The sequence below is a fragment of the Strongylocentrotus purpuratus genome, unplaced genomic scaffold (genome assembly GCF_000002235.5).
Source record: "Strongylocentrotus purpuratus isolate Spur 01 unplaced genomic scaffold, Spur_5.0 spur5_scaffold_4, whole genome shotgun sequence".
Classification (NCBI taxonomy): Eukaryota; Metazoa; Echinodermata; class Echinoidea; order Camarodonta; family Strongylocentrotidae; genus Strongylocentrotus; species Strongylocentrotus purpuratus.
In genome coordinates this window covers 5,170,669-5,184,630 of record NW_022145610.1, presented here as the reverse complement: position 1 = coordinate 5,184,630, position 13,962 = coordinate 5,170,669, and the positions used below count along the sequence as shown (strand labels likewise).

The 13,962-nt window shown below is 37.6% G+C and overlaps 1 protein-coding gene across 1 annotated transcript; it reads right to left on the bottom strand.

Annotated features, from left to right (window-relative positions):
- Positions 1–3,583: 3,583 nt before the first annotated feature.
- Positions 3,584–13,943, bottom strand: LOC100891499. Its single transcript, XM_003731461.3, has 4 exons — positions 13,731–13,943; positions 9,209–9,692; positions 8,302–8,526; positions 3,584–7,393 (listed from the first exon to the last, which is right to left on the bottom strand). The coding sequence occupies exons 2-4, from the start codon at positions 9,594–9,596 to the stop codon at positions 7,224–7,226; spliced, it is 783 nt and encodes a 260-aa protein (XP_003731509.2). The 5' UTR covers positions 9,597–9,692; positions 13,731–13,943; the 3' UTR covers positions 3,584–7,223.
- Between the last annotated feature and the right edge of the window lie 19 nt (positions 13,944–13,962).

The window sequence follows — 13,962 nt, the reverse complement described above, 5'->3', positions numbered from 1 at the left end:
GAGGAGGAAGAGGAGGAGGAGAAAGAGGAGGAGGAGGAAGAGGAGGAGGAGAAGAGGAGGAGGCGGAGGAAGAGGAGAAAGAGGAAGAGGAGGAGGAGAAAGAGGAGGAGGAGGAAGAGGAGGAGGAGGAAGAGGAGGAGGAGATGGAAGAGGAGGAGGAGGAGGAGGAGGAGGAAGAGAAGGAGGAGAAGAGAAGGAAGAGGAGGAAGAGGAGGAGGAGGAAGAGGAGGAGGAGGAAGAGGAGGAGGAGGAAGAGGAGGAGGAGGAAGAGGAGGAGGAGATGGAAGAGGAGGAGGAGGAGGAGGAGGAAGAGAAGGAGGAGAAGAGAAGGAAGAGGAGGAAGAGGAGGAGGAGGAAGAGGAGGAGGAGAAAGAGGAGGAGGAGGAAGAGGAGGAGGAGATGGAAGAGGAGGAGGAGGAGGAAGAGAAGGAGGAGAAGAGAAGGAAGAGGAGGAAGAGGAGGAAGAGGAGGAGGAGGAAGAGGAGGAGGAGATGGAAGAGGAGGAGGAGGAGGAGGAGGAAGAGAAGGAGGAGAAGAGAAGGAAGAGGAGGAAGAGGAGGAAGAGGAGGAGGAGGAAGAGGAGGAGGAGGAGATACAACTATCATCAAGAAGCTGTGTTGTTGCTCTGGTGAAAACAAAGCTATTTAAGCCAATCATCGGTGAGCATTTCACCCCCCCTCTCCCGCCCCCCACACTTTGATTGCACATCATGATGAGTTTAAATAATTTCAGATGTTAATAGTGTTATAATTTTTGGGAATTCTTTAATAAGAAAATGGGAAATTTTAAGACTCTAGGGGTATAGATTTAGGCTAGCCTAAATCAATGCTCACGCAAGGCCATGGCCAAGTCACAAACACATACAATTACACTCTTACAGTGTCTGCGAGAAAAGAGTTATCGAACATTGATTTTAAAGTAACTGATGTTTATTCAAAAGAAAATGAAGGTGGTATCCGATATATTAACTTGCCACAACCTAATTATACAGTTACATTTACTCACATTTATACTGGTTCTTGCCCATTTTGGCTTTAAAAACACCCGAGCCACATCTTCCCAGCTCCTTCTAAGTACTTCAAACTCAACTTTCAAACTACCTCGGCCTCAGCTCCAAACTTTTTCACACTCCCAAAACCTTGCCCAAATTAAAGCTAGTCTCCCAATTCAGACCTCCCTAGCAATCGGCCGAGCATCCAATTTCTGTAACGATAGTTAATAAAGTGGTTGGCAATATCGACATTATCGTAGACTTTGTTTTAACACGTTTTAAGTTTACTTCCATAAGCTGGTCTTTGCAGATTTCGTTGTCAACACATTATTGTTCTAAATATTCTATAATCATTCCAGTAAAGAAATAAAATGAAATATAATCAAAATTCATGTCAATGATAATGCTTTACATAATGCCTAAATATAATTGTCAGTCTCACTGCTGCAACATTATGTGAATGGAGCACCGTCTTTGTAGCATGCCACACAGCTTAGAAAAACTACAAAGTTTTAACATGATGACTGAAAACAAGTTAGTGAATCCTACTCTGCATTTTCATGTCATTCAAACAGCAGCATAAGCAAGCCCCCATCATCTCCAGCCGAGGCTCCTGCAAATCGGCTACCAGACAGCGCTGTGTACATCCAAGCCTCGACAATTTGCATGAATGAAATTGGATGCATCTCAAGTGCATTCTTGGGTAATAAACGCGGTGATTGGGCTCATAATAATGCCCAATCACCTGTTGCATTGGCAGAAATAAAGATGACGAAACCACATTTTCATAGTAAGTACTTTCTAGCTCTTTAGTCTTAAAATGTCCGAGAATAATGTGGGCTGGTCTTTAATGGCAAAACTTTGTTCGTCTTTACCCTTAATAATGTACATGTGACATTTTAACCTCCGTGTTATGATTAAACACGATTTAACTAAGTGTATACAATATAATAATCAATAATAATAGTGGCTACTTGTATAGCGCTCAGGTCTACCTTTCGGTGCTCATGAAGCTTAGAGAAAAGGACATGTAATTGACATAAGAAAAAAATAAAAATAAACCGAAAAACAATATTATGTAGGCCTATTAAGTATAATCACTTGTTTTTCTTTCTCAATTGTTTTACCATTACAGGAAACTATAGCAACATCAGCAACATAATGCTTGTAGATCCAGCATAAATCATCACTGCGTGCTTTTTATCAATCTACCGTATTGTCATGAGTACAGCCAACAGTTAGAATCGTGCCATACAGGTTCAACCAAAAAATGGTTCAGCACAGCTTTGGATAAATGCAGTTGGCAAGAAAGTGCGAAAACAGAAAACCGGCAACCATGGTCGAAGCTAGATAACAGATCGTGTCCCATGAACATGATGAGAGACATCTTTCATTTCAGCCTCTCACGCAGGAGTTGATGGAGTATTCTTAACGGCGGTCCGCACAAACCTCGTCTGAACGTATAACGTTTTACTCAGAAAGATAAACAATAAGGAAACAAATCGCGAAGGAAACGAAACCGAAGTGAACTATGGAGGAGAATGATGCAAGGACCCTAGCTTGAAATCAAAAAATAGTTTCCAGTGACAGCAATATGAAGCACAAAACATTCTGCAGAGCCTACTTATATGAATTATGAATGGCTCAAACTGTTGGTCATGTCTCGTGGAAGAAACATTTTTCTTTTAAATATAACAATAAAAAAAAAAAAAAAAAAAAATCGAAATTTAGAATGACTTACAGTATAAATAAAAAGAGTAAGACAAATTATTGTCAACACTATGAAGAACCAAAACTGTTATGAATGAGCTTGAGCCGATAAACGACATAACCGAATCCGTACCAATTTCAAAGAAAAGTCAGCAAAATATCTTGCGCCAAATCCTTGGAAAATCATTGTGATTATATAAACTTAAGACAAAAGCAATAAATTATGAAATACTTCAAAACATTATGTTCGATGTCGTTGTATTTGTTTGTCTAATTTTTTCTTTGACAATCAGTGCAGTTGAACGAGTGACGAAAGTTGTTATTGTAATAATAATTTAATTTATTGTAATAATGATTTACTATACGATTGAATTTTATTCCTCAAAGTAAATAGATAGCTATATAGAATGATAAATAGATAGGCAGAAAGATTGATGAAGTAGATAGATGGGTAAAAGCTAGATAAACATGCGTATCCGGACACCTACCCCCTAGGACAACCACCCATTAGGACGACTAACCCCCCCCCCAGGACAACTACCCCCTGACAACTACCACCAAGACAACTAACCCCTAGGACAACTACCCCTGGACAAGTACCCCCTGGACAAGTACCCCCTAGGATAGTTGTCCGGGGGTAGTTGTCCTAGAGGATGGTTGACGTAGGGGGTAGTTGTCCGGGGGATAGTTGTCCATGGGTAGTTGTCCTAGGGATAGTTGTCTGGGGTAGTTGTCCTGGGGGGGTGGATGTCCAGGGGGTAGGTGTCCTAGAACCCATATATGATATTGTAGATATAGGGAGAGACATGAAAGAGTGAGAGACAGAGAGAGAGAGAGAAGGGAAAGAGGGAGAGAGATAAATGAGAGAATCGTCTTTGGAAGTCAGTTTCAAAACTCGGCAGAATAAACTGCATAGAATATTTATTCTCAATATTCTTTGTAGTACAAATAAACATAATCTATATATTCATAATCTCTACCTTCTCTAAAACAAGAAGGAAATATACTTTAACAAAGACAATTTTTTTATCTTTTAGCAATAGAAATAATGAACTGCAAAGTTCATAATGTGTAGAAAGGTGTTGAAAAATTCAAGATATAAAGTAGAAAAATGGCATGTGTCCAATACTATACATACATACACCTTATACATACATACATCTTACAGCGTTATTAGACCGACGTATCTTGTGAAAAAAATGAGCCATTAAGTAGACATGGTCATTAGCAGGACAGTGTCCTGTGAACGATTGAACAATATAATTACTGCCCTCTACGTACGTTTGCAGGCAGTGAAAACTTACAGGCCTCCCATGCAGAAACAATAGGTTTAATCATTAGTCATTACTTTACCGGTAATTAGTTTGTTTTGAATTCAGGGTTAGGGTTAGGGTAATATACCAGTTTTTATTAAACTGTTTAGGGTCCTGTTAATACAACATGTAGGGTTATATATATGTACCGGTACACACATATCAGTGGCAAATTTGGGGAGGGGTTAAAATCAAATATTGCATATAGTACACAAACTGTGCCCCATAAACATGCTATTCTGACCATGGCACAAATCTGAAACCGTAAACAAAGCACCTGACATAATGTATTGCGACAACAATTCATTGTTTTTACGGTGTAGAGCAACCTTTTTTTCAATCTTTTTTCATTCAAGGCACCCTTTCAAAAACTACAAGGTTTGCATCACCCCAATCCCAAATTCATCATAGAATATTACTTTGCATCACACTGAAACTCAAGTGCTATGTTCATATCTACAGACATTTTTTTCTAATTTTTGCAAGTGATCCCCAAAATTACATCTTAAAAATATTAAAATATTATGTTGTAATCAAGACACTATATAAGATATGAAATAATGTATGCAGGTCCCCTGCCGTTAAATATCAGAATTTATGGAGGTATTCAGGCACTTTGGTGCCTGAAATCATCTCGTTTCTAAATAATGCGTGAGAGCGAAGCGAGCTAACGCTGGTGTAGAAAAACAGCAAAACTATGTGGTACAGCATACAGAATGTACTAGAAGATAAAATGCAAATGAATGTCTTTCCATACAAAAAAATCCTGAGTAACACATAAAGATTAACAAAGTAACAACATCATATTCCCTCGTTGTTCAGGTTACTGGTTCTAAACAATAGAGCCTGTGCATGAGGTTTAACAAAAAATCATTCAAGCAATGGGTTGGAGCAGGACAAAATCAGTGTTTGTGGCTGGTGTGATCACAACACCATTGTTTAGCACAAAACTGTTTGGAACCAGTAACCTTGACAACTTGGCCAGTATGACATCACACTTCTGTATTCTATTGTACATGTACTTGCATTATACATGTATCTAAAATGAAGGACTACATATCACGATTCATTACGTATTGATACAAATATAACCATATATGCTTTATTATAATTTCTATATTTCAATTTCATTCAATTGTTTGAATGGAAAATAAAAGAAAATAACATGAAGTCAATGGAAGACAAGCAGTAGATAATATGCATTTATCACATCACATTTTACATACCGGTAAACGAATCAATAAAATTGCCTTCTGAAGAAAAAAACCCATCTCTCTATTAAACTCTCATAAGAAATGCAATAAATAACTCTAAACATGGCAGATTGTAACATAGAAAAGGCTTGGTGAAATAATGCTGAGATTCCATTTCACAAGCACATATCACAAACTAAATAAAATGATATAGTGGAGTATTAAGAGCTTCCTTAGGACTCCAAGTAACCAGTTCATTTGTTGGCCACTGTACACAACATGTTTATCACAAATTAAACTGTAAATAGTCATAATAATATAGAGTATGTATGCCATATATGTAAAAATATATCTGTTTTGTCACCAATCATGCAAACATGTTCCAATCAACTACAACTAAGTTTAAATGACTTACTGGGGTTAAAACAGGAAGACTTTATCCAAAGGTAAAGGTAGAAAAACTGACAGAGCTGGCAAAATGTACATCTATATAAGTTTGATACTTGATAGTGAAATCAGAATATACAATAAAAATGATTACCGGTACCAGGACCGGGACTGCATATATTGGAATGTCAAGTCAAAATCTAAAAAATTCCTGGTTACAGATTATTTAAGTAGAAACATTGTTTTATGCAGTCATTCTAGAAAGATATATTTTATGGAAGCACAGGAAAACAGAATCATATATTGATAATATTTTTTCTCATGGATACTTGGGAAAACTGATAATAAATTGGATATAAATGTGTAGCTCAACAGAACTTTCCTACATGGCAATACGGCAATTGACTGTATATGCATAGAAATAAGCATGAAATATGCCTGTAATAAGCTAGTAATAAGTACCTCGTTCATAGGAAATCAATTCCCCTCACGCACCACCAACATCAAAAGACAGTATCACAATAGATGTCAAAGAGATTTTTTTCTACAAAAATGTGGTGATCATCATCATATACAGTGAAACCCACATTAAAAAATGACCACCTGCATAGAAAGATCACACAAGTGACCTGTCCATAGAATGTGCCCCCCCCCCCCCAGTGATAAGTCATAACCTATTAGGGGGGGGGCGTGGGTTCGGAAACTATTCAAAATATTATACATTCATTATTTCAGGAATGTAATTTCTTCCTGGCAGAAGTCCGAAATATGGTAACATTTTGTTGGGAAGGCGTGTGACTGGTTATTCACGACCAATCAGGCATTTCTCTTTTTCCTTCTTTTTTTGCGACTGAGAAGCTTTCATCACCCTACAATCTCTATGTACACTGCTTCTCCTCTTAAGTGAATTTTCTTCCAAAATCATGTTGCAGCAGAGTCATGAAGTGTGCAAAAGCCTTTACAATACCTGTGCACAGTTTATAGACTGAAATATTATTTCACGTCATATTGGTCAAAAAATGTTTACTACTAACATCAACCTAAAGACTTTTTACCTTTCACAGAAATATTTCAGTTAGTTAATATCATAACCTACATAATCTGAAGAGGTCTACAGACTCCTTACTGGACTTGGGCAGATTTAGGTCCACAAGGTTGATTCCTGGTCTCAATTAAGTCCAGATGGGGTCTAGATTTATGTCTAGATAGGTGTTAAATATGAATATATTCAGGCTCAGATGTCTGCATTCTGTTGGCGGCTCCGTAAATACAGGAGAATATGAAATGGAAGACATTTTTGAAAAGGACAAGAGTTTGATTCCTGGGCTTGGACAGGTTCAGGTCCAGCTGGTTATATCAAGACTCTGCACTCTGTTGAAACCTCTTCAATTACAGAAGTATGGATAGGAAGACATTTTTGAATAGGTCTATAGCCTAGTTCCTGGGCTTAGACAGATTCAGGTTAAGTTAAGTTCTAGATTTGATCTAATTAAGGTCCAGTGTCTGCATTCTGTTGGAGCCCACACAATGCAGGAGAAAGTGAAGAGCTCAGAGGAAGACATTGGAAGAGGCCTACAACATGGTTCCTGGACTTTGGTACATTGAGGTCAAAATAGGATCCAAATGGCTCTAGATCTGATCATATTCAGGTCCAGATTGCTGCATCCTCTTTGAGCCTCCACAGGAGATCAAGAAGAGAAAACCATCCTTGGTGAGTCCAGGTAAAGAAGACCAAAACTCGTGATGAGGTACTGCTTTCAATCCACTCTCATACTTAAAGCAAAACAGATAGATGAATCCTGAAGGAAGAAAAAAACAGAAGACATGTAATAAACAGAGAATTACATCAAACGTTGTGTGATTGGAAACTGTTTTGGAGAACACTGACAGATGAAACATTGGGCAAGAATTCCTTCATGCACGTGCATATTATTGAAAATATAACAGTTTTCATAAAAAAGGCAACAAAAATCAGTTTAAAACCACCAAAACCTTAATAAAAGTGTGTAAAACACAAGTCATGAGTACATGTATGATGAAAGTTAATCTCATTTAACCTATGCCAAACTGCTTTAACCCTAAAAATGTACCGGTACATATTTTGGGTGAGTGCAGAAACAAGATCAAATTTGACATCTGTGTGCTGCTAACTTGAGGTATTCAGTCTACAGTGACTAATCTCTGAAAGAATAGATTAAACACTATTTCGATTATTATTATCTAATTTCCACTTTCTATACAAATAAATGGCAATAATTTAACTGGTGCACTCGATGAGGCAGCCTGGAAAGGAATAGGTCAACTAAATAACCATGGCCCACACGCCTTCCTTCTCATGCCTAATCGAGTGCACAAGTTTCTAAACTAAAAGTGTGATTTACGACATAACAATATATCACATCAAAAGTGAAAGCTCAGACAGAGGTTCTAATATGATATACATATATCATACAGCTATATTGATTATTGAATCTTGAAAAAAGAGATTTGGGGAGAGGGAAGAATAGAAAAAGAGGAAGAGAAAGGGAAAAAGAGAGAGAAAGAGAGAGAGAGAGAGAGAGAGCAGAAGTGGAAGACTGCACAGAGAATCACAAGATCTGGATCATGACTTGAGATGCTAAAACTATGCTCAATTTAAATTGTACCCAAACAAAACAACACCAAACCAAAGTTTAAATTCATGTATAATACAAATGATGATACTTACCACCTCCAAAGTAGACAGTTACCAAGACGACAAACATGATGCACAAAACACCCCCAGCAGTAAGCTGGGAGGGAGGTATAGGCACAGCTTTCTGGCATGCGAACGGTGAAAACAACTCAAATAAGTAGTAAGTGGGAGTACTTGATTTAAGCTCCAAAGATGATATGCCTCCAGTTCTACATGTCAGCCAGACGGTAGCATTGATTTGATCTGCACCACTCATACCTGCAGGCAGCAGAAAAGAGAAAGGAAGCAATGTCATAATAAAATCACACCCAAACTTGCTTCAGTATTTATAACCACATTCTTTGTTTCCCTTGAAGAATGTTTCCCATCGAAATGTGTGTAGAAACTTCTTCATAAGGACCACTTATATATATCTGCCTCACTTGAATAGATTTCTTCTCATTTCGGGCATCAAACATCTCATATTAAGGCAACTAACACCTCATTTTTGTATCCTTGAGTGCTCGAGTACAAAATATTAAGAACCTAAAGAGTCCAAAAAGGCGTAAACCAGCTCGCTTTAAGAAAATTTACCTGTACATCTTAAATGTGCACTTTGCTGGTAGGCTGTTGTAGTGCACTTTGACAATCCAGAGAATATTTTTGAACTTTCAGAACTTTTCTTCAAGAGAAGAGAATCCTAAAAGGCATATATTAGGGCACAACACTAACAGTCCCCCAGGACAGATGGGTGCCAAAATGCCATATATCATTCCATGTCTAGACCCCCCCCCCCTTCAAAAAAGTTAACATGGGGGCGGCTCATGCAGACCATGAAATTTCAATCTGGACCCCCAACTAAATGCTAAGTGTGGAGCCTTGCATACACATTAAGCTATTGACAGAGTGTGAACTTGCTACATGTAGATCACCAGCCACACACCTCTTCTTGCATACCTACCATTGTGGTAGAGGAGCTTCAACTTCACCGAAGCGCCGTCGGGTGTGTACCGAAACTCTGATGTATCATGAATCCCAAGATTTTGATAGATGTCGTCCAATTTCTCGCTACACAATGCAGCATTGGTACATTCACTCAGGGTACCCGTCATGGAGAAAGACCGACAAGGATCGTAAAAATAGGTGACGTTTGCGCCATTCAGCTTAAAAAATGGTGGTGCCACGCCTTTCAACATCGGCTCCAGATCAAAGTAGTAAGAGTTATCGCTCAGGGTGCAGCGGCAGTAGTTGTCTTTGATGCATGTGACTTCAGCAGCGCTGATAATTATGGTTGACAGAGACAGGAGAATGAAGAGTGCAGCCAACATGATGTTGAAGACACGTTGCATATTCCTTCAAGAATCTTTCATGCAAGGAATAAAGGTGCTTATAATCATTCGGGTGGAGGCCTGTCTGTCTTACTGGAAGTGTGATGTTGGCAGTATCTGAAAAAGAAGGAAGATAATCTGTCTTTATTAAATATTAAGGGCTGGTCGATGCTAACATAACAACTATGAACAGTCTATGTGCAGGAGAGGATATAAGCTTTTCTATTAAAGGGGGATCAGTCTATTGATATTAAGTTGGAGTTGATAGAAGCAGAAAAATGAGAGGAACAGGTCATTAAAAGTTTTAGCAAAATCCAATTGAAAATAAGAAAATTAAAGTTATGAATTTTTGACGTTGTGAATGATCAAACACAAATTGGCAACTCTGTGACATATCCTGCAAGGCTCCTAGCTCCTGTTTGATCTTTACTAAAACTATCTGAGAAAAAAATTAAATGATCCCTAAAGAAAATGTTTAATCATACATATTATTGCAAATATGTTCCTATACAAACCCTGTATGAAGCAAATCTATTCCGTCATCAACAACTAAGAAAATGAAAGCTTATGAAATTGTCTGTACAGAGCTAAATGGAAAGGACCTCGAAACATGTGTCACAGTGTTGCTAATATATATGTATCACTGATGAACATAAGGAGATACACAGATCACAGAATATCCTGCCCCCCCCCTTACTTGGCAGAGAGAGTACCAAAATAACCTGATCTTTTTATGGTTAAACTGTAACAAATCCACTTTGATCAGATCTAGACCTAAATGTTTAAAACAAGCCTCATTTTCTTCAGTATAATTGCCAGTTCTGTAACTGTTAGGAGTAGATAGTCTGAAAATTTTCACCAATGCCTTTGTCTTCCAATCACTCCATTTTTGAAAATATATACTGGTTTTAGCAGATTATTGCCAGGAAACAGTGCCACTTTTTCCACTGATATACCTACATGTACATGCAAACCAGAACTTCCACTTTTGAATGTCTTATCTTTTGAAATTAATACCCTTTTCTAACTGCACTGATTTTCATCGGATGCATCCGGACGCATCCGATGAATCTGCCAGTTAGAAAGCAACAGAGGAGAAAAAGGCGATTAAATAGCCGATGAAAAGAAGAGAAATAGGCGATTAAATTCTCCTGGTCAAGAGCGGGAGAAATTCTCATTCTATCGGTGTGACACCGATGAAACTGCCAGTTAGAAAACGTTCGGGAGAAAAAGGCGATTAAAACAGCGATTAAAATGGTCAAAGGTCGCAGTATACGCGCGCTTTATCGTCACCAGCTGTGTTTGTTAACTTATGGTTGAACATGCTGCATGCTAGCTAGATGGAGCGCGGGCTTAACAATTACGCAATAATTCTTCACTTCCGGCAAGGGCTCGCCACAGCGAGTGAATTTCACCGGCAGTTAGAAAACGACATGGGGAAAACTGCGGTTTCACCTTTGTTTACATAAGGAAAATTCAATCAGTATTTTCATCGGAGTGAATCCGATAGAATCCAGTTAGAAAGCAGTACCAGGTATGTGTAAATTAAGACAGCTAGGTAAGCCAGGTATGCATAATATCACAAACTTGTTTGTATACAACCTGTATGGAAATAATTGATTATTAAAGTACTGGTAAACTAAATTTGCAATGTATCTCATTTGATACATTAATTCAATTCATTCTCTCACTTTAATATTTTTGCACAAGTCTATTTTTGACTCTTGCAAACAATGCCCGCTGTTCATCCAAGCGTAAAAACGTACTACACAAATATAATACCAAACTATTCAGGATATAACACTCTTTCAAAACATGTATGATAACCTTTTTTTGACTCGCATGGTAAAGGCGGTCAGAGGAGCGAGATGTAATCTCAGCAGAGCGACCGTCGATATCAGAGACTCAAGCTTTCGGTCTAAGTTAGAGTCTACTCTTACTCTAGTCTAACTCTAGTCTTAGTCTTAGAACTAGACTACTTACTAATTTAGAATAGAATTTAGAATTATGAATATGATATGAAATTGAATTGAAACTGAACCTGCTGAAACTTTGAAAGGCAAATCAGTGAGAAAAAAAATCATACATAAAAAATTAAATGACAAAATAAAAAAGAAAGTATTATAAATTATTATTTGTAATAGTAATTAGTAGTATACGATAGGTACGTTACAATGTGTACGCTTTCGCCACAATACAAAGGTTTCTGCTGCGGGCTGATACACTGTATGCACTATTGCCTATTGGACACCATTTGGATAGCCTACGCATATGCGGGCTTTTGATTGGCTGATTAGATTTTTGTTTCATGATTTCTATTGGATGAGAAAAATATGACATCATGATCTTTCATTTCATACTAAAACTTAGCTTGATTTATGTTTTCGCCAGTTTGTTTTGCTGCACTGTTTCACAAGAGCCGTTTTTAGTGCCATTCTGGACCCTGATCTCGCATTGATTGAGGTTGAGAAAAAAGGTATTTACTGTAGCCAGTGTAGGTACTGTCTGTAAGGTTGATTGTTTAACATGTGAATTTGCTTTAGTAATTTAGTTTTGGTAAAATTTCACCGAAATCTATGAACGAGAAATGTTTTTTGGGGGATGAAAAATGTGAAATGTGATGCAAAAATGATGGCACGATTAGCGGTTTTCGCGCATTAACATACATTTTTCCATAATTTTTCGTAATGAAATAGTCTAAGAGTCTTTCGGTCACAGTCGAGATCACAGCTTTTGTTTTAAAACCAAAGGAAAACAAAGCAATTATATACAACATGATTTCCGGGCATTTAAAATTAGCATGATCTAACTTTCTTACTTCTGCCTTTTGGTTCTGGAGCTAGTACTAGTAGGATGAATGAGGCATCAAATAAAAGGTCTCAAGTTTTGTTTGATGGTATATTAAAGGTAAAGACCAGTATTGGAAATGCCTCAATTTCAAAAAATGAAATGGAAGCTCTTATTACCAATCATGTGAAAGAATATGTTTTGAATATTACATGATGATAAAAATTTTGATGGGAAACCACCTACTAATTGATATATTTGGTAAATTAGTGTATCTCTCGCCTGTTGAGAAATATGAAATGCACGTGTCGCGCATGTGTGTGTAGTCCCATATACATCTTTCTGTGTACAGTGCTTCTAACTTTTATGAAGACTTGGCCAAATTTCTTATCATTTTGATGATTCCCGAACCTTGCAGTATATCTACGCTAGATGATCAACCTTTTCTGATCGATTTCACAACATTTCTTTCACAATGCAATCGCATGACCATAACTGGTCTTAAGCTTTAAAATATTAATCTAATCACTGATGATAATTAAAGCAAGGGCTCCCAGAGCTCCTAGTTTTCTGTCACCTTCTCTTTCTGTTTTTTCCTCATACTCCATTTCTGGGAGAGAAGGGGTGAATGTCCAGAGCACTTTTATTTAAATTTAAGCATTCTGTGCATTCTCGAGATTCAATTTTAAAATGCCAGTTTTCAAATTTTTAACATGTCAGTTTTGTTATTCCTTTAAGTTGTATTTTCTTTGTATCCTCAAATGTATTTATATATTGTTTATGTTCTTTGTATATGTATGTCACTCACCAGTGCAATGGAGGACGAATTTCTGTATTCTTTAAATCAGACAATAAATTGATGTCCATGAAGTACAATCACCAGCATCTGGTTTTCGCATTGACCTCTAGATAGCACTGCACGACGTGTGATTAGGCTGCAGCACCATGAATAGTCAATATACTTATAATACACAAATGCACACAATCATTCCGATGTGGCTGATCAGTGATCAGCAAGTTTGACAGTAGACTTAGAGTCTAGTTAAACCTACAATTTGAATTTTTAAAATATTCTTTCTAACAAATATCAATAAGTTGAGATTGAGAAAAAATTGTATTTTAGAGTCTACTGCTATTTAGGTGTCATCAATTGTCACTAAAGTACTGATTTTGAGTGAGATCAGTTGAGTTTTGTACAGTGGTGTTTGAAATGTTGAGAATCAATAGCACAGCTTTTGATACACAGCCAGGATAGCTAATGCAGATAGGCCCTAGACCCTATGTGTGATTGTGAAATTATCCTGTAAGTTGAATCTTGAATTCTGAGATTTAATTTGTTTGTAACATTACAACTAACAATAAACATACCTGTAACATATCCGATACCTGTACATAGGCCTAGTAGTATTAGTAAGCTCAGGATCAGTTGACTCGATTTCGAACCTAGCTACTTTCATAGCATATTGACCACTTTGTTTGCTGGTGTGACGTTGACGTGATCGACTCGTGATGATGGCTACTTCCTTCATACAGTGACTCCGGCCCTGCAGCTGCAGGCATATACCCGCGCTACAGCGGCGCTACAGCACCGAGGCGGTGT